General features: G+C 39.7%; 1 protein-coding gene across 3 annotated transcripts in view; it reads right to left on the bottom strand.

Annotated features, from left to right (window-relative positions):
- CELSR1 (cadherin EGF LAG seven-pass G-type receptor 1) overlaps positions 1-22310 on the bottom strand; it is a 158509-nt gene that overhangs the window by 51322 nt on the left and 84877 nt on the right. For all 3 annotated transcript variants that reach the window (XM_081211344.1, XM_081211343.1, XM_081211345.1), the window contains exon 5: positions 18377-18465. In XM_081211344.1, coding sequence (XP_081067470.1) covers positions 18377-18465 — 89 coding nt within the window. The remainder of the gene's footprint in view (positions 1-18376; positions 18466-22310) is intronic.

Below are 22310 nucleotides of genomic sequence, written 5' to 3'. Positions count from 1 at the left end.
AATTTGCGCATGTGAACTGATATACTCCTCTGACACTATAAGCGAGAAACTGAGGTTTTGGCAGGATGAGCTGGCTTGGTTTGATGGGAGTTGGACATTGTGGAGGGCCACAGAGAGCCATCTCATCCCCAATATTATCTAATGTCTACATGAAACTGCTGTGAGTGTTTCTGAGGATATTTGGAGAGCAGTGTCACTGGTATGCTGATGACATTTAGCTCTAAGACTGCAGCTGGTACCCTGATGCAGTTATGGACTGGATAAGAGCCAAAAGGCTAAAACTGGATCCTGACAAGATGGAGGAAATGTGGATGAGCAGTTCTCTCAGGTCTTGGAACTGGGTGAAATGCCTGTTCTGAACAGGGTTGCTCTCTGCCAGAATGAACAGGTGTGTAGTTTGGGAGTGCTCCTGAGTCTATTTCTGTCAGCTTGTTCTTGGCCGTCTCATCGCATGGCAGCACAGCCTTTAGGTAGGATGCAGTAATTCAAAGCTGTGGCTGCCAAGAGGTGAGAGGACCATGAGAATGGGACCCAAATCACTTGTACTCCAAACTTTAGCATGTGGACCAGCTCTAAGAATGCCCCCCCTTCCCTCACGCACAAACAAATGATTATATTCCAGGGTCCTGGCTTTATTTAAAAGGGGGAAAATACATCTATATGCCCTGATAAACACAGACACTAATCTTATGTTGTGAACATTTTGCAAATGAGGATCTTTAAAATCCAGGAGATGTGGCCACTGTGTACATTGTATTATCCTTTAATCTCCAGATCTCATCTGTACAGTGTTTACTACAATGCCATCTGTATCATTCACAGATACTTAAGTGGCTATTTGATTGGATCAAGAATCTACTATAAGTGAACTGAGTTTGTTAATCAGACTGAAATCCACCAAACTGGCAATGCTTCTGTTTTCCATCTTGACTTGAAAACAGAAAAGGCAGGGAGTTTTCTTTTTATCTTGTTCAGGAAGTTTTCAATCACACGTGGGTATTTATAATCCTGTCTTTTACACTTGGGACATTTAGCTAAGTCAAAAAATTCAGCCCTGTATTGGCTCACGAAGAGACTCACACAGCCAGTTTCCTTATGCTTGTAATATAGGGCAAGGTGGTAACTGAGGAGCATATACAGATGCATATAACTAGACTTCTGCCTTTCTATCTGTTCAGTTCCACAGCAACTGTTGCTACAACAACAGTTAATACACCCATAAGGATTGGGCAGTTAATCTTTATTTATTTAGCAATTATTCATTTATTCATTACATTTCTAGGCCATCCATCCACTAAGTCCTCTGGACGGTTTACAAACTTATTAAAAATACAAAATACAATTGGGGTGAGGGGGAATAAAAGCAGTATATATAACTACATAAAAATCATCACAAAACAACAACAATGACCTCAAAGCCACCGTAAACACAAGCAGCATAAAATCAACATTAAAAACAGCAAAGGAAAAATAAATTAATGCAAAAATTTAAAAAGTACAAGAATATAGAAGTTATGGATTGAAAAGGCCTGGGAAAATAAAAATGTCTTCACCTAAATTATCTAGAGATGTATGCCTCAGTCCTGCAAGGAAGACCTGCCTTCTGCATATACAGCTAATATGGATACAGGCGACAACTGTTATGGGCATGTTCAATATGTGTGCAAACATGCATGTGTATATCACCATAACCCGGAATTAGCCAGAAAAGGGGGCTTAATGGGGGCAGGGCCATAACGGGCTTATGCATGCTCCACCGACACACGTGGTGGTCAGGAATGTAACCCCTTGTGGCAAAATGGTTGTTGTCTATACTCATTTGAGTCCCAATGAAGAAGCAGGGTGTGTTCTTGATGCATATGGGGAAAATTATTTTTATTTAATCATAAATAAATATTTTAGCCTACAACATATAAAAAAGTTAAAAGCAAAACTTCAAAACGGTTAAGAGCAGATTAAAAAACATGGCTAAGTTTACATACACTAAAGACAACAACAACAACAACAACAACAAAGCAGGGCATAGATGATGATGATGATAATTTATATACCGCCCTATACTTGGAGGTTTTAGGGCGGCTCACATAAAGAGATCACTGTATATAAAATAAAAATAAAAGCAATAACCCAATAATACCCCCCCAAAAGAGCCACATTTTAAAAGGGTATGGGATGTTGATCAAGTCAACCAAAGGCCTGGATAAAAAGGAATGTTTTTGCCTGGCGCCTAAAGGTGTCTAATGAAGGCGTCAGGCGAACTTCCCTGGGGAGAGAATTCTACCAATGTCCTGGCATGGGAGGAACACAGCCAAGGGAAAACTGGTGGTTTAAAACAACAGCAGAAGTGAAGCAGAGACAGTTAATTGCTGTGGGATCAATTTAATGTAAATCAAGTGTACCTATTTCAATCTAAACATAAGTCTAAGGGCATCAAATCATGTCTACAGTAAAAGTAAACCTTAGCTATCTGATTATTTACTTGTTTATTAAAAACACTTCTAAACTGTTCTTCATTGTAAGAGCTCATATCTTATCCACTGACTGAAGTCCAGAAGCTACTGAAATGCTTGGAAATCCTAATGGCTTTCCTAAGACAGCCAAGCAGGCAAGTATCTTCAGGACTGTTTTGGAACGCGAAGATTACACCAAAAATAGGTTGCACTAAAAAAAAAAGCACACAAAAACAAAGATACGAAAACACAGGGGAATGCCCTTGAAAATTAGATGAAACGAATATCATATCTGGAACAAGCTGGCCTAGTTTTCCAAAGAAATGGCATAATATGACCGTTTTACTGACTACACTACTTACAAATCCACACAGGCCTAGACACTCAGTTATAATAAGCACATATAGTGTAAAATGAAGTTAGCAAGTTTGGCTCCAATTGTGCACACTATTAAGTTGCTTAATTCTCGTTGAGTTCAATGTGATTAAGCTGACTGTGTCCATAACTACAGGTCCAGTTCAGATGAGCCAGAACAAGCCCCAGACTCATAAGGGTAGCTGTAGTTTAGGAAAAACAAGAACAAACACGATGGGGAAGAGTGGGAGAGCCTGAACTTTGCAGCATCTCACGGTTTGGTGTTATGTCTGAACAGGGATTTCTGATGCTAGTTGTTCTTGTTGTCGCTGTTAAACCAAACCACCCTCAGTCAAGCAGATATAACCAATAAAGACAAACAACGAGCAAAACTTTTTTTAAAAGTCACACATTTTTGTAAGTCATGCCAAATTTTAGGGGCTCACTAATCAGTAGTAAATCATTCATTCACTGTTTTGAATGGTTAAAGGTTACAGAAAACCTGTTTCCTACTGACTTTTGAAAAGCTAAATGACTATTTTCTTTTCATACAGTTGTGCAGCCAGATGGGGTAAAGGGCAGCAAAAGTAGTTGCGATTAAAAAGTATCATGTTCACAGTAGTCCATATTTTTCCCCTTGCAGCAATTAGTAGAAAACAGAGGAACCAGTAATGCAGTCTGCAGGAGAGTTGCTGGAAGCCGAGGGTGCACTTTTAGTTCAAACATGTTCAGTCTCATTAGGCAGATTGCCAGATTCAGAAAACCCTTTCATTAACCTACTGGTTTGAGCCCAAAAGACTGATGTATAAAACTGGGGGTTGGGGAAATTCGGATTCTCAGGCGATACTTCACTGGTTCAGTGGTCAGAAATCTCATTAACTGCTTTGCTACGGACACGTTTTCAACTGAGCACAGCTATCAGAGCCAAACCTGGGTGAAAAATTAAACAAACGGGAAACAAATAAAGCCGCAGGAACTGAAAAGGGCGCATTTGCAACCTAAGGGGAAGAAGCCGGTGAACACCAGACAAGCTTTTATGCCTTTAAGTGTGGGTTTGTAGCCTGTGAGGATTGGAAGAGTCAATTAGAGGCAACTGAAAATTAGGAGGCATCAAGGCTTGCATTCAGTAAGGTGCCCTACCTCAGCTTCAGGGTAGTGGGGAGAAGGGGAAAGAGTGTTAAGAATATCTGAAAGCAGACAGGCAAAAGAGCAGGGAACCCACCACATATTTCAACAGGAGGGCACATTCCTGCTGATCACCAAAGGTATAAATGAATCCTGAGCACAAACACTTTCCTCCTTTGAAGTGTCTCATTGGCTCCCCTCCCCTTCCATGTTCATTAAAGACACAGGGCTTTGTGCATGCTTGTTTTCGAGTATAAAGAATGCACACCCATAATGACACTTTCCACTGAACGAGCCAAGGGCTTCACAGACCTAGGAAAGCACTTCACCATTTCCTTTCGCTAAGAAAACCTAGGGCTTCTGTTTTCCAAGTTCTTCTTTATTATTAGTTCAAAGGAAACACCCAAAGTCCTGATGATAAACTCTATACAACTTTGTTTGTGCATGCATAGCTGAAGATGCACCTCTTTGCCCTGAACTTTGACACTATATCTATATGGACCCACCCTATTATTGGGAATGTAACTCGTTTTAATCTGTTTTTATTGCTGCATTTTAAATTAATAGAACTACAGAATCATAGAGTTGGAAGGGACCTCAAGGGCCATCTATTCCAATCCCTGCCGTGCAGAAATCACAGCTAAAGAATTCCAGACACATGGCCACCCAGCCTCTGTCATGGTCATGTGACATGGCAATTAAATAGCTGTTTGGGCAGACGGCCACTGAACTCACTGCCCGGCTAGAGCTGACTCTCAAGTCATGTGGATCTTCCAAGTCTTCAGAGATGCTTCCCCTCTAATCTTTAAAAGCTTCTCTCTCGTTAGAGATCCCTCCAGAGTCTTCAGGTACACTGTTGATGCAACTAAACACTAAGAAAGCACTATTTTTCAGTTCTCTTTGTCTTCCACAGACAGATGTGAAATTCTTTAAAGAGCTTCTGAGTTCCTGAAGCTTACAGTGTGATTAAATGCAGATAAGGGTGCACTTCAAAGTCCTTGCAGCGAATTCCTAAGGTGCCAGCTGAATGACTATATGGAACAGCGTGCCATGCTAAATCCTTGCTCCCATTAAATGGATTATATAAAAATGCCCATCATTACCATTTTAAAAAAATGTTTTGAATTAAAATAGAAAACTAATGCCGAAAGTCTGCAGCCAATGAATTGATTGACTTATTCACAGGCTCACACCTAAACCCTTTCTTAGGTGCCCTTACTGCTCACTTAGGCTTGCCAGGTCACAATGCTAGAGCAATAGTAGAATCTCCACTGACAAAATTCCCCTCCTATTCATCTCCTAAAGGTGCAGCCCTTCTGGCAGGGAAATCCCAGGAGTACTATACTGAACAATCCTATTATCCTTTGGCTCATCTGCTCCTTCCTCACAGCCTTCCAAAGTTCTCTTACTTGTCCACTTCCTGTCCATTGGCAGGACTTCCTATGCTGTCCCTTCCTGTCCTCAGTCCCAAGTGAAGTTTTGCTCCATTTCCTTTCATGCCTCCTTTTTTTTTAGCTCCTTCTCTCTACCATCAACTGTTCCAGCTGGTCCCTGCTTTTCAGCTGACTGCTTTCCTGGTCTCACTGGCTAGATAGCCTGTCGCTCAACCAGTCTCCCAATCTCTACATATATAGATCAGATAGTCTTGCTTGAGCCTGAACATAAAGGTAAGGGACCCCTGACTATTAGGTCCAGTCATGGCCGACTCTGGGGTTGTGGCACTCATCTTGCTTTATTGGCCGAGGAAGCCGGCATACAGCTGATGTGGCCAGCATGACTAACCCACTTCTGGAGAACCACAGCAGCGCACGGAAACGCCGTTAACCTTCCCGCTGGAGTGGTACCTATTTACCTACTTGCACTTTGACGTGCTTTCGAACTGCTAGGTTGGCAGGAGCAGAGACCGAGCAACGGGAGCTCACCCCGTCGTGGGGATTTGAACCGCCGACCTTCTGATCAACAAGTCCTAGGCTCCTCACTGGCCCTTCTTGCTTCTCTTCCCCGTTTCCTCTGGCCCTCCCCCCCCCCCTTTCTCTGGTCTCTCTTTCCAACCTTCATTTCTCTATCTGCCACTTTCCTACTGGGCTCCCCATCCCTTCACTCCCCCACCTCCTTTCCCCTTTTTCCAGTCCTCAAACTGGTTCACAAAGCATCTTCCATCATTAGGACCTATGAGAGGTTTCAATCCCAAGCAAACTGACCACTTTTTCTTCACACTGTATTACAGCTGTACTATAAAATGCTGTACTACAAATACAGAATTAGTCTGACAGATTTATTCTATGAGCATTCAGATCAGGTCAGCCAATCAGTGTCAGAGGCTTCACCTCCATCAACACAGTACAATATAGATTACTATATGGTATCCATGACATACTGTAATCTATTGTGTGTGCTTGAACTGATAATTAGCAGACTAGTGGGTAAAAAAGGAATGAGTGAAGAAAGAAGATACTGTAACTGGATGTGTGTAATCTAGAGTCCTGTGCAGGAACTCAAAGTGTATGTTTTTAGAGGTGTGGCACAGATTGTGACTGCACCAACTGGTCTTTGCCTATGGAGGACATATGGGCATAGTGCCCTATGGGCATAGGGCGCAACCATGCAATCAGCATATCCAATTCTTCTAGCGGACAAATAATGTACCGTATTGGCCTGAATATAAGCCTCACTCCCCCCCCCCAATTCTGACCGTGAAAAGTTAAAATGCAGCTTAAATTCACGACCTTACAAAAAGGGCTTTTACGATATTGCTGCTGAAACAGAAATACGTTAAAATGGAACAAAAAAAAACCATTTTATTGACGATTTGCGAGCTTGAGACTGATCATTTGCCATTTACGGGTGTGAGTGCCTGCGGAACTGTAGCAACTGAGTAGCAATTTGCGATTTTAGTGATTGTATGGCAACTTTTGCAGGCTTGCAAGATCAAAGGCTTAAATTGGCTCGGAGTTACAATTCTACCAACCCGCAGTGATTTTCAGCCTGTAACCCAGTTTTATGGGAGTGTCTTATATTCGGATATTGTCTTTTCTTCTCTCCCCCCCCCCCGAATTGTAAAGGTGCAGCTTATTTGCAGGTGAGGCTTATATACGGGTCAATACGGTAGTTGGCATCTACACACACAAACCACTATGCAGAAGTGCCAATGTGTGAAGTGGATTGAAAGGGGCGGATAAAGTCAACTAGTACATTCACAATCTCCAGTGAGTAGACTTGGCACTTCTGAACTGGGCAAAACAAACGGGTAAGAATCCATAACTTAATACACATTGATATATGTCTGTCTTTTCCCTTATAAAAAATGCCAGATCAAGAGACCATAAACTCCATTTATCAAAATGCCAGATCACAGAGGCTGGGTGAAGGTCTGCAGTAGACACAGGCTAACTGCAGAGCCATGCAGATGTTCTGGAGAAGAGGCAAATAAAATAGTTTCAGTTTTTAGTACTATTTGTCAATAGCAAGTTGTGACTTTACACATGTCACACAATGATGGCAGATTATAGATAATGCCATGTTGATTTAGTTAGGACATTCAACTCTTGTTCAAATACGCAGGCAGAAGAATTGACAGTGAGAGAGCTGTCCTTCCAAGAGCTCTGCAAGGTCATGCAATGATCATGACTGACAATGGAATTTGGTCCATGGTCCACAACTAGGCCTGTAGGGATTGATGCAGGGGCAGCCTTAAGGGAAGTGGGCAGGCAAAGTAGAGTATATTTGCATGCAAAATTTCAATATTATGATGAGGAATTTAGAATATCAGTCTTGGTAACAAAAAAGAAAGAAAACCTGTGTCGTCCTAACTTATGGCAATGAGTCCTGTGTGAATGGATGTTGCAGCGGTATAGTCATCTAAAAGAGTCCAAGTACCACTCTCTTCTTTCATCCCTATCTCTTGTCTAGTTCAGGAAGAATTGATATCATGAATCAATACCATGAAGCATTATGGAAAGGGAAGGGAAGTCTCACACACCGCTGGCATATTGCAAAATATGGGTTTATTTTTTGTATAATTCCACTTCGTTTGAAAAAAATTCTCTTCCTTTTTCTAATTGCAAAGTCTTTGATCAGATCCTCAAAACTAATCTTAGGTAACATATCTTCTTCTATACTTAGCAGAGATAAGGCATCTAGCCTGCCTTGTTGCACAGTCTTTTTGCTGGGATTTTAAAAAATATACTTCAACTGAGAAAATGAATGCTCAGCTGAGAAATTTGTGGCCATTGATGTTAAAAACATGGGAAAGGAAAATTTCTGTGCCCCGCCACCCTAAGCATATGCTTAATGGTTAATCCTGCCCCTCCCCGAAGGATATAGGAGGGTCTCAGCTTCCTGGCCCTGATCACAGTCATGATTTCATCACTATGTGCCAGGGAGAGAGGGTTTACCTATTCCTAAATTCTCTGTATTGTAGTTGTGACAAGATGTCTGCATATGCTATTTTTTAAAAAATGCTGTAATGACACAGGCAAGGTCTGCAACTAACAACACCAATAGATATTCATTCCATCAACTGTAGACTGGGGCAGATTTTCCTCAAGTATAAAGTACAATGTTTTGCTGATGCAGCAAACTGCATTCAAAACCCTCCCTGAGCCAACTGTAAGGCTGACCAGCTAGCATATCATTAACGCAGACAAAAAAAACCTTGAGGCACTTGAGTGTGAGAGCAAATTAAACATGCAAGCCCCCTGCCAGACCAAATGCATTGTGTACAATGAGCCAACAAATTTGTATCACTTGAGATGCGTTTGAGCTTTGTGTAACTGAACAGTTCACTCCAAATTATTCTGCAAAGCAAAAGCCTTAGCCCAGGGGTCAGCAAACTTTTTCAGCAGGGGGCCAGTCCACTGTCCCTTAGACCTTGTGGGGGGCTAGACTATATTTTTTTGGGGGGGGGGGAATGAACAAATTTCTATGCCCCACAAATACCCCAGAGATGCATTTTTAATAAAAGCACACCTTATACTCATGTAAAAACACACTGATTCCCGGACCGTCTGTGGGCCGGATGAAGAAGGCAGTTGGGCCGCATCCAGCCCCCGGGCCTTAGTTTGCCTACCCATGCCTTAGCCTTTCACAAAGAAGGGCCCCTCTCTTAAAGTTTTGAACTTTGTCAAAGGCTTGGAAAGTTTATGTCTCGTAAACCATCCCTGTTTGAAAGCCATGGTAACACAGGCGGTGGTGGGGAATCAAGACTGTTAGAAAGAAAGCTGATTTTTCTCCACCGCCAGCTGCCCTGCTGGATTACAGCTCACTTGACTAGTGGGCAATAATGAAAATATCCTGCCACATATTAACTGCCACTAACAAAAAAATGTTTTGAAGTAAGATTTCTCCCTGGTGGGAGAGTGTTACAATTTTTCTGCTTATGCATGGTTTGATAAATTTTGTGATCAAATGATTCTATTCAGACGGCTTGTGAATATTCCTGGTCTCTTCCTGTTCCATACAATTCTCAGAACCTATGACGTTAGGCATCTGTCATCCTTTGCTCATTTTGAGCACCTGCTAGCTCCTCCTAATATAGGCTGTAGATGAGCAGCCTAGGAATAAAGGGAATCTACTTTCTGGCTTGCAAACGAGGAAGACGGAGCTTCCTGGAAACGAAGACTGCTGGGATTGTCAGACTCCCAAACCCTTTCACAGATGCTGTTTTCACTGATTCAGTCTGTATCCTCTGGCACCTATTTTGAAACTCTGCATATTTCCAGAATCCAGCAGGTCCGAAGTGAAGTTATTCCAGTGTTAAAACGACCACATGGGTATGCTTACATATTAATAGCTGGTATTCACAAAGATTCATGGATGTACATATGCATGTAAAGTCTTAGTATTTTATTAGATGTAAACTTTAGAAGATTGTCGAGCAGAAACCCAATATGGGCAAATTTTCTACAACAGTTCCAATAACTTTCTCCAAGGGAGAAGGCAGGCATACAAGTCTCTGTCCATTCCCCCCTCTCATTTATGCACTTGCTGCTGCCTTTTCTACCTAATCCTTCTTAGGGGAGCTCCTAGGTGGTGGCTTTCCATCTCAGGCACCCAGTTGCAGGATGCTTTCTTAATTTTCTCCAGGTGGAGTTGAAGCAGGTTGAGACGGTGGTGGAAAGGGAGGGAATGGACTGAACAACATTTGATTTGTCAAAATGCTTGCCTGTCACTTCAAGCCGTGAAGATGAGCAGGCAGCACATCTGAAGAATGTGCTGTGATCACCCTCTATAGTGAGCAACCTTTGTAATATTTATGTCTGTCTCCTTATTACGTAATATTATTCATAGGAATATATATACATAGCCCCCTCATAATAAGATTCTGTAACTGCACAAGCATTAGGATCAAAGCAAAGATATTTTAGCTGCATAAGCACTAGAGTATGTGTTGCTACAGGTAGCAATTAATTGTTAGGGGGTTTTTTTGTGTGTGCTTTTTTTGCCCTTTCTACTGATGGTGGCAAACACAATGTTGTGCTAGCCTTCCAGGGGTGCTGGGCTGAAAGAGGAGTGAACATATGGGGCAGTTGTTGATCCCACAACCCTATTCTGAACCCCTGTGCAGTAGCATCAGTGAGTACCTATACACAACATTGGGTGAACAATCACCAGCACAGTATCTCTGAAGAAGTGGGGGGGGGGGGGCAGATTGGAATCATATAGGCCCTCTGATATTAAAGAGTTAATTTATAAGACTGGGCCTTTAGGAATCTCTTTCCAATAATCAGATGTGCATAACCCCATCTGCTACCAGTTTGAAAGAAAACCACCACACAGCAGGCCTGCACAGTGATATATAATACTGATATTTTGAATTGCCATCCCATTTACATACCAATTTACCAAGCACAAGTTTTCAAACAGCTGAAATATCCAATTTATAGACCATGTTTGTGACAAGAAACATTAACAAAGTTATAAAGTTCACATCCACATTCAATTCACACTCTGAAACAGATGTTATTTTCAGTCACAGCCTTGTTACAATAATCTTCTCCAATGATACTGTTTATGCAGATAATCCTTCTCAATCCTTTAATGAATTAGTTCTGAAGGCACTGGGACTAATATCTTTGATTCTATCTCTCTGACTACGATCTCTACTGGTGACAATTGCAAAACAAATTGTGAAAATAATTGCGTGTGGAATTTCAGCGAATCCTCATTTCAGATGTCATCCATAACTTTGTTATATGCTGCTGCTCAAGCCATCTATGTCCCAGCACCATCAAATGAAGTCATCAGCTGACCAAGACATAGGGATCAAGACAATCAGGTAGATAGTACCTTTATGGCTGCCTAGTCTTGAAATGTTCTTGAAGCACCACAGAATGAAGTTACAGACAGACATCTGACACACTGCTGTATAACAAATGGAAGACACTCAAGTGTGCTAAAATAACATTTCAGAACATACCTTGTGTTCTCTAATAATCTGGTAATGTCTACGGCTATAACTCTAAGCATATTAACCAGGAAGTAAATCTCACTGAACTCAACAATACATATTTCTGACTAGATAAATACATTTCTGATTAGTTTGCAAGATCTAAACTGGCAATCAATTTCCAAGCTCTTAAGAAATGGAGTTGGGTAGTTTGTGGGCAAAGTATTTTCATCAAGGAATGGCTAAAAGTGCAACCCTATAATGGTTTCAGTTATTCTGTGGATATTCAGCTGCAGCTACAAATGGAGAAATTATAATTCAGTGGTAGAACACATGTTATGGATGCCAATCAGACAATTCTGAGAGGTATAAGGCAGCTTCCTATATTGTCACCATGCCTCACACTCTTATTGATCAGCAAATAAAATGAGGACAGAACAGCTATACTACAGCTACATCAAACAAAGATCCATTCACTGTTCAACTAGATTATACCTAATTAGGATAACCCTGTCCTTTAATGTTATAACAACATGTCACAAAGTCACATGTCACATGTGCACACTATTTCTTACCGATATAATACAAGTGCATGATTTTATCTGCATTCTCTAGATTGCCTTGAGTTTTATCTGTTTTAAAAGGCATACAGATGAATTGAGCTAGAATTTGATTCACTTTCTTAGTAGTTTTGATTTCTGACTGTGCCATCTACACTGTGCTGTGCTTGGGTGTGTGGCATCATATCTGCACAATATTGTATAATAACAGGATACTTCTAAGCACATGCAATAGGTGTATATCTGAGATGAACAGAATGTGTTCTGTGAGCTCCATCCAGATATAAAAAAAAATATTTTAAGACTTGGCACCTATCAATTGATAGATGATTAAGCTTATAAACCTTTAATACTTGTGTAGAAAGGAAAATACTAGCAGTTGCGGGTTAGCTAAGGGCTGTGACAGTGGTTGAAATTCTACCCTACCCAGCTACTGTAGACTCAGAATCCTTATACTAGACTCAGTCTGGCAAGCCATTAAGACACATCAACAGTCAGCATTCTTGCATGCACACATGTTCTCTCTATGCATCTAGAGAGACAGGGAATCACAATGATTCATTGCTTTGGCTATTTTGCATCCTTTGCAAAGAGGATGAAGTTTCCACCTCAACCATCCCCTGAGATTGTGACATATACCCAACCTTTACCTTTATTGTAAAGGTAACTGTTGCCACCACACTTAAGACTTTGAATGTTCATTCCTCCAATTTACAGGTTTTGGGAAGGGAGAACAAAAAAGTTCTTGCTATTGTATTGGAACAATAGAACATGCTCCTCCTTAACCTCTTCTGGGGAAAGTGGCTAGACTGAATTGCCAGTGAGGGGCTGGTGTACAGCTGCAGTGTTTATTTCATGATAACTTGTGTAAGTCACCACTACGGACACCTTCTGGAAAGAGCTCACTGCTCCTAAAAAGTGCTTTCAGTAAAAGTGGCCTAGCTGTATGGATTCTTCTGACTGCTGGCTTTTATTTCCTTGTAAGCTGGGCACATTACTACACATTGTGTAGCGAAGGTGTGGCCGGCCACAGGTCTCTCTTCAACTACACATTTCCATATGAATCCTATTATATTGTGATTATTATTATTTTTCATCCATTAGGCAAACTGCTAGTCTAAACTATCTGGAATAAAAGGTGTTTAGGTTCTAGGTTGGTCGATGACTTTTCAACAAATTAAAGGTATATTAATTCCAAAACACAAATATCATTACTATTAATAACTCAGAAATCAATTCTAACTGGCACATTCTCAGATTGCAATCTAAACAATTACCCTGGTATTTACCTATGACGTTAGATAGCATTGTTTTCCAGAGGATAACAGTGAGATAACTAGGGACTGGTATACAGTGGAGCAAATGATAATCTCAGAGGTACAGTATGACTGTGGTCACAAAACAGGTGACTGCTATCATCATGCAAAACCTGTTTTCCAGAAGGAAGTGAGATAATCTATCTTCCAGTTGCAGAGGCAGCCAGGGCTGCAGGATATGTTATGCTACCACAAATGGATCTTGCATTTGTTGACTGGAGATTGCAGAGGTGTATTTTTATATATATGCTTTGCTCAAAACAAATTGCCCAATCAGCCTGTCAAGGCTGCTTTACATACCTACCAATGGAAAAACAAGCTGCAGAATTCTGTTGACTCTTACATAGCATGTTAGGATTTAAGAGGCTACTCTCTAATTTTCATTAAGTGTATGCAATTGTTAGTATTTGTTCAAATTGTGTAATTTGTTTTGGCATTCCCATGAAAAAGACATGCTCAATTTAATTTTGGATAAAGCTTCACTTTGTATTAAAGAAAAGATAATTTAGTTGGTAGATTAAAGATAACATGATTCACAGCAAGGGGATTTGGAAGCACATCAAAGATTTTAATTTTAAAAACTCCTGCTCCACAAAATCAGTCAAAGTCCTGTTTTCCTTTCAAGACTTATTGCAGGTGGTGTAATAAGTTAAAGATACCTGTGAAGCCTTGAAACTTTACAACATAATTCATCCAAAGTGGAAACAATGGAATTTAGATGCACTAAGTAAGGGCATGAAATTCTTCCAAGTTTTAAGGAGGTGCATTTGTGATTAAGGGATCTTTGTAGCAATTCTGTCTCATTTGCCTCAAATGTTAAGAAAACAACAAAATGTTATATTTGCCTATTTCTATCACCATGAATTATATCTATCAATTTTTTAAAATAGTATAGTAAAAAATGAAATTGATACTGGAGGTTTCCTGGTGGTCACCTGTCTATTTGACTGATCTAAGAATAAAATTATTTTGAAAATCTCTCTTGTTATGTATACATTTGTGTGTGTGTGTGATACACACACACATATATACAGTATGCAGAACTTGAAGAGATGTTAGTTATTACAAGTGTCTCAGAGAGAGGGCCATGTAAAGAGATCAGCATATAGATAAATGCAAATATGTTTAGGGAGCAAGAGAACTTTGTCTTGCCTTGGTTGCTAACACTGGCTAAACAACATAGTATTGAACCATTTTAGTAGAACAGAGATGAAATATACAGGAAAAACAACATTTAAACAGAAATCTAGAATGGTAAGGTAATAGATTTGCTGGGAGAGGAAGGAGAAAGCAATAGAGAGAGACCTAGAAATAAGGCAGATATGAAATTAATAGAAAAGCTGCCTTACTTCCAAACCTGCTCTATTTATGCAGTTTAAGTAGAGCAATACACTGAAGTTATTATGACGTGTCTGAGTTGTATCAAGTTTAGACATAACATCCATTTATCTTGGCACAGCCCATAATCCCTAAATTATCTATGTCTTAGCAAACCCCTCATAGTGCTTTTTTAAATCTTAGTCCTCCTTAAAACAAGAGTCTGCCAATGAATTGCCTCCAAACACATACCACTGGAGGCAAAAGTGCTGTTCTCTGCCTCAGTCACACAAGGGAAGGAATCCTTCTGAGAAAAGGGGAGCAGAAGGCAGGGCTGTGGCTTAGCCTTGCTTAAATCACCCACCCAGCAGACGCTAGTGCGCACTGCATGTGTGCCAACAATACACCAAAAGGTCACTAGAGCTTCTGTAGCCTCAGAGAGGACCAGAAGCTTCCTCTATTGTTTCTAGTAAGATTCAATAGGCAGTTGCTTCAATGCAATAATTCCATAGCCATCATCCTAACAAGCTTTCAGGAAAATCCACCAGAAACAAGCTTTCTTCAGATGCCACCATTTGAGGTATGGAGGATGACTATTTGCTGGTGGGACCACCATCTGTGGAATGTCTTCCCCAGATGAGCTTACTAGGCACCAACCTTGATGTTACTTCAGTGCCAGGAAAATGACTTTTTATTTTCCCAGACTTTTTCATCCTCTGTAAATTGCCTTTGTTTGTTTGTTTTCATTTTGCAGATTACTTTCATATAGTGGTGTTCTAATGCTTTTGGTTTAATCTGTTTTGTTGCAATTTTAACTTCATGTACATAAGCTGTTGCAGGGTGAGGAATTAAGTAAATAAAAGCTAGACATCCGCTTGGCATGTGACTGTGATCTGATCCTGAGACTGCTTGCACCAATTTTGTTCCCAAAGCAGCATATTAATTTACTTGAGCTCAGAGAGGGAGAATCTGGTTTTTAGAATAGGTGCAAAATTAGCTTGTACACAAAATTTGCAAAGCATTTTCCCACCTATTTTCAAACATGAATAATTATACTAGAAGACATCTATCACTTGGGGGTGGGGAGAGCAAAAGAATCATGAAAATGAGACAAAGGTTTATTTTTAACCAGTGTGTGGGATCACTTTCCTTTTTAAAGAATACCCTGGAGCTGTCTCAAGTCCTTATCTTCTTGGCAGCTGCTTAGAATTCTAAACCAACAACCACGCTAAGAAATCCAGACTTCAGCTGATATATGCTCCTTTTCCCAGGCTTCTTGGCCAATGGGAAGGAATTGCTCCAGCAAAAGAACTATGGATTACTCTATCATCTGTCATTTTATCAGCTTTCTATTAAAGCTACTTTCTGAAATAACACCCAAACGCAGAGTGTTTCTTCAGATTGTAAGGAAATTTATCACAGGGTCCAAGCACACAGATGAAACAAGCTACAAATATTTGTAATTATATGGCAGGGAAGCAAAATAAGCAAAATAAGACTGAAAATAAAAGTACATGCAGGAATGGGTAAGTTTCCTTCATAAAAGAACTCAAAGCAGGCTGAAACAGTGGAATTGCTCATTTTGTTCACACGCTAAACCATGGTTGAGGGTTACCAGAATGAGCAGCAGTGAGCCCTAGGCTTTATGTGCAGCTGCAAGGACCAGTTTGGAAGCCTTTGCTTCCATTTTTGCTTAACCACAGCTTGTTGTGATGTCCAAAGCCAGACAAACCATAGTTCACATGGTTTGTTGAAGCAAGCCAACTTCAAACCATGAGGTATGAAGGTGGGTGGTTCCAACAAACCATAGTTAAGATTGCTTCAGTCACAGAAGCGGTCCAGCCAGCCATTTGGAGCCAATATGCGGAGACTTCATGAAAATCCTGAATCTCCATATTCAAGCTATAATAGGATTTTCAATGACACAGCATCCTTATTGATATAATTCTTTTATCTTCTTTTCATCATCCTGTATACCACTAAACAGCAACTAGTTTACCCAGAAGGCTGCTTTGAGAATGGACGCAGAGTCAGAAGGCCAAGACTCCTATGTCCTCATGACTACTAACAAATCAGGATGCTACATATGCTACTCAACTGACCCACCTCTTTTCTTCATGGTTTGGCAACTGGCGAGAGTAAGAAAAAGTCTATAAGGGAACTGAATTTGCCTGGGGTAAGTTTTCAGCTACTGACTCCTGCTATGTGGTTTAAACATGAGAACCCTCTACATATAATCCAAATTGCTTTGGCTATAGAAGAAGACCAGGTAACCATTTAGAGCAGCACAATTCAATGGGAAATGCATGTCCAATCTCTCCTTGGCTTTGGTACAGTTAGCTCTCTATGTGTATTGAGACTCTAATGTGTTTCAGAATTCTCTCGGACAACTAGGGAAATCCTGAGGTCCACTTTTAGTTTGTATCAGAGTGTCTTGTCACTGGAGTTGTCACTCTGCCCCACCCTACCCCATCCTGCCTAAAGTGCCAATCAAACCATGAGACACCCCTGAACATTATAATACTTGAAACATTTGAAAACCCACAGACCTGCAATACAATTACAAGCTTATCATGTGATGAAAAAAATCCTACTCTCATCATTTTGCTTCCTAAGCTTAGGAAGACAATGCATTGTGTACCATTGAAGTGCTAATTAATCAATCAACAATTGTATGAATATATCCTCCGTCTCATCAAGAAGCAACTATATTCCTCATAAAGTTCCCAAGCAGAAATTATTGATCATGCTAATGATGAAATAATTAAGTCAAGTCAGCCAGAGTTCTTGGAATTTTATCAGCTGATAATCAAGGCACGATCCAATCAAACCAGCATCTTGAAGCCCCATTTAGTATGTGCTTAAATATTTCTAATTGAAATTAATGAGACTAAAATGTGCTTAAGTTTGACTGGATTTTAAGTGTGCCAAATCTTTACTGTAAACTCTAAGGAGGATGTACTTAACTAAGACAAATAATTCTAATCGTTGAACAGGCCAACGAAAGTATGATGGGATGGCATCAGGGATTCAGTGCCATTATAACAAGATACAAAATTGAACAATGTAAGAGAAACACCAAACCTTATCCACCAATTAAACTCTTCAGAATGTGCAACAGGTAACATTTTTACTTGAAATGCAGACTCAAGATTATATATTTCTTAAAACCTCAGAGATAACATGGTAGAGCCAGATGCTTTAGAAGTGGCAATTATTTGCTATTATCTTCAGTCTAAATTGTTAAATTGAAAATGGCATTCAGCCAATGAATTCAGAGCTATTTCTTTGTTTATGTTGTTTTCTGTCTCTCTGGATATTTACCAAGAGCTTCTGACTTAATTATGCTACAAATACAGCAGCAGCAACAACAAAAAGAATCTGAATAATTGCTCTCTTTACGTTTAAAAATAAAGAAAGGCTTCCCCTGAATCAGCAGTTTCTTATGACAGGAGGAGTTCAGTGCACAAAACAGAGCTCTTACTCTCACAAGTTGAAACCCATATTGTTCATTTAAAGGAGGATGCTGATCTGTATGCAACCTGTGGACTTGATTTTCTAAGGCTTTACATAGACTTTAATGCACCACTGCCTAGTGGACAGCAGCCATGGCAGCCTCACTGGCAGAGATACATAATCTCGCACCAACAGTGCTAAGGGTTAGAGTCAGCCACTCTATTGCTCTTTTAAAGCAGGGAGTATTATGTCTCAAATAAATACTTCCATTCCAGCAACATGCTTTGGCTAAATGTAGGTCCACTGTAAAAGTCTAAAGACTGGCTCTGGTTCTCTTGAGCAAATAAGCTGGCCAATTTGAATGAAGAAGAATTCAGGTCACCAAAATATATCCCAAACATGTTGCCTTACCTTGTTATAGTACTGCACCTGGACAGAGTGCCACTGCCCATCACTAACCCCTCCTGGAACAAAGGGGGCAACTGTCGTAGTGGTTTCCCCTGAAAGGTTGCATGAAAGAGAAAGAAAAACAGTCACCTTAAAAAGTTCCACTACACTCTCATCCTTGTAATTAACAAAAATGTTGATTAGCAGTTGAGGGAAAACTTTTCATTCATCTTCCTGCACTTGACTGCATTGAGGGCAGGACTGGAGAGAGGGTTGCCTTTCTCCAAGTTATGCATTCATTCATTCATTCATCATTGGCATCATTCTCACATCTAGAAAACAAACGCCAAGAAGGTACTGACACTTAAATTCCTTCACAAATAAATGACAACAAAACAACTAGCTGCAGATTATAAACTGCGTTTACTATAAACTTTGGCTTGCTATAAATTATGTTAATGCAAACAATATTCAAATTTGTTAATTACGCTCCTACAAATATAGAGGATTACACCCCCTATATCTAGTGTTCTGGTGCTTAAGAAGGTGGCAGTCCTCAAATTTTAACTGAAGAGTGAAAACACTTTTCCTAACAAATGGTAAATATTTAGGGCAAATACAGATTGTGCAAACAGTTGTTACCCACAGAAAGAATGTGCATTTTTGTGGCTTTCTTGTTTTCCCAGGCTGGGGTCTTACAGGACTGTCAGATAAGGTGTGAGGGAACAAAGAAAACATTTTTAGCCCTAGAAAGCTCCAGGAGTTCTAACCTTGCAATTAATGGCATTGCTTCCTTTCTTTTCCGTTAAAATGTCTTTTAAAGATTGGATCCGATAAAGCAGAGAATGTCAGATTAATTGTGCATACCAGTACAACCAGCCTGGTGACTATTCACTGCTGTTCTGAGGTAAGAACAAACATCTACAGCAAAAGTACACAAGGTCCTGTCAAATTGTTCAGGCAGGGTTTGTTATGAATGACTACTTAGACAAAAGTTTCCATTAGAGAAGAATAAGGGGGGGGGGCATTAAAAAAACCCCCGATGCATACGATAAACCACTATATTTCTAGCTGTATTCATGCAAACGTTTCCTTCAGTTTAACATACACACCTGCTCAGTTTATACAGACAGGCGTTAAACTGAAAGAGGAACACAAATACAGCCTCTTTTTAGAGGTTAGGCATTTCCTAATTTCTGCAACACTGACAAAAACAAACAATGCAGAAGTAAGGCTCCCCTTATCTCAGTCCCCCACAAAAAGAAAAGCTACTTCCATAGTAGGAAGCATTAAAGTTTCATTTCATAACAGTCGTAAAATATATGTGCTTGTCTTTAAATCTGTGACAACTTCTGTTTATTTTACAACATTGGTTATTCAAACAAAGTGGAAACTGACAGCATTTCTGTTTGCCCAAGGTACAGCATCTGATTTTGGGCAGCCCCCACCCACTGTGTTACTCACTGCAGCCCACTACACCTCCTACAAAATGTGCTCCTGGGAGTTGGACAACCCTTGGGAACAGTTTGGTATATGGATTAGAATTCATACCTGGCTGGTGAAAACTGAATGCCCCACCCTTGCCTTGCATAAGGGTAAGCACTTTCCACACCACAGAATTACCATATTTTTTGCCCTATAGGACGCACTTTCCCCCCTCCAAAGATGAAGGGGAAATGTGTGTGCGTCCTATGGGGTGAATGCAGGCTTTCGCTGAAGCTTGGAGAGTGAGAGGGGTCGGTGCACACCGACCCCTCTCTTTTTTTAAATTTTTTAAAAATAATATTTATTAAGAGTTTAAGAATTACAAAACAAAGTAAAAAAGAAAAGGCAAAAGTAAATAATACAAATCAAAACATTACAGTACATATAAAAAGAGAAGAAAAGAAAAAAAGACCAAAAACAAACAAACACACAATACATCCAAACAAAAACAAAAGCAAAAACAATTAAAAAACACCTCCAATATTTCCATATCTTTATCTTTCATTAACTTGTTTCATCGACCTCCTCACACCTCCCTCCTTTGTATTCTAGTTATTAATTATTTCAGCAAATCCTTTCCATCTTTCACTATTTTCTGTCATTTAATTGTCTTAATTTATTTTAACCTTATCTTACCATTAAAACCCTAAAACTTATATATACTTAACTCCTTATAACATTTCTACTAAAGCCGTATAATTTCATTCCAACAATTTTTCTAACACTCATTTATTTATTTTTTTTTTTTATAAAATTTTTATTGGTTTTACAACATTTTTAAGAAAAACAAACAAACACAAAAAGTGACAGACATACATGTATAGTTTCAAACATATTTTCATAAACCTCTTTTCTTGAACTTCCCCATACCCCCCCTCTCTGCATCCCAATGTCCATAATTCAACAAGCAACTCCCAGTTGTTACTTTCTAATCTCTGTCATCTTAGTCTCTTTTATAGTCTAACCTTGTATCCCTGTACCCTTTTGCTTCTGGAAACCACAACATTTTAGCATTCATTAAGTTTATAGTAGTCCTTAAGATAACTTTTAAATTTTCTCCATTCTTCTTCCACAGTCTCTTTTCGTTGATCACGGATTCTGCCTGTCATCTCGGCCAGTGTCATATAGTCCATCACTTTCATCTGCCATTCTTCCAGAGTGGGTAAATCTTGTGTCTTCCAATACTTTGCGATAAGTATTCTTGCTGCTGTTGTGGCATACATAAAGAAAGTTCTATCTTTCTTTGTCACCAATTGGCCGACAATGCCCAAGAGGAAGGCCTCTGGTTTTTTAGAAAAGGTACATTTAAGTACCTTTTTCATTTCATTATAGATCATTTCCCAAAAGGCCTTTATCTTCGGGCATGTCCACCAAAGGTGATAGAAAGTACCTTCAGTCTCTTTACACTTCCAACATTTATTGTCGGGCAAATGATAGATTTTTGCCAGTTTGACTGGGGTCATGTACCACCTGTAAACCATCTTCATAATGTTTTCCTTTAAGGCATTACATGCCGTAAATTTAATACCGGTGTTCCATAACCATTCCCAGTCAGCTGACATAATGTTATGTCCAACATCCTGAGCCCACTTAATCATAGCCGATTTAACTGTTTCATCCTGTGTGTTCCATTTCAACAACAAGTTGTACATTCTAGATAAATTCTTAGTATTGGGTTCTAACAGTTCAGTCTCTAGTTTTGATTTTTCCACCTGGAAACCGATTTTCCTATCCTGTTTAAAAAATTCCATTATTTGGCGATATTGGAACCAATTTTCTACTTTATGCTTCAATTTCTCCTGACTTTGTAGTTTGAATTTATCTCCATCCTGTTCTAAGATCTCCCAATACTTCGGCCATCCGACCTCCATATTGAGTTTCTTCACTGCTTTAGCCTCCACTGGTGACACCCATCTAGGGGTTTTATTTTCCAATAGATCTTTATATCTTATCCAAACATTAAATAATGCTTTTCTAACAATGTGATTTTTAAAGGCGCTGTTAACTTTATCATACCAAAGATATGCATGCCAACCGAAAGCATTATTGAAACCTTCCAGATCCAAGATGTCCGTGTTCTCGAGGAGCATCCATTCTTTCAGCCAGCAAAAAGCTGCTGCCTCATAATACAATTTTAGGTCCGGCAGGGCAAAACCCCCTCTTTCTTTAGCGTCAGTCAATATTTTAAATTTAATTCGGGGCTTTTTGCCCTGCCAGACAAATTTCGAGATGTCTTTGTGCCACCTCTTAAAACATTCCATCTTGTCAAGAATCTGCAAGGTCTGGAACAAAAATAACATTCTAGGCAATACATTCATTTTAATTACTGCAATTCGGCCTAACATTGACAGTTTCAAATTTGACCATATTTCTAGATCTTTTTTAATTTCTGACCAACATTTTTCATAGTTGTCCTTATACAAATTCGCATTCTTAGATGTTAAATAAACCCCTAGGTATTTCACCTTCTTGA

This window comes from Podarcis bocagei, assembly GCF_964188305.1.
Source record: "Podarcis bocagei genome assembly, chromosome: 10".
In the NCBI taxonomy this organism is placed as follows: domain Eukaryota; kingdom Metazoa; phylum Chordata; class Lepidosauria; order Squamata; family Lacertidae; genus Podarcis; species Podarcis bocagei.
This window is presented reverse-complemented; position numbering and strand designations above follow the sequence as displayed.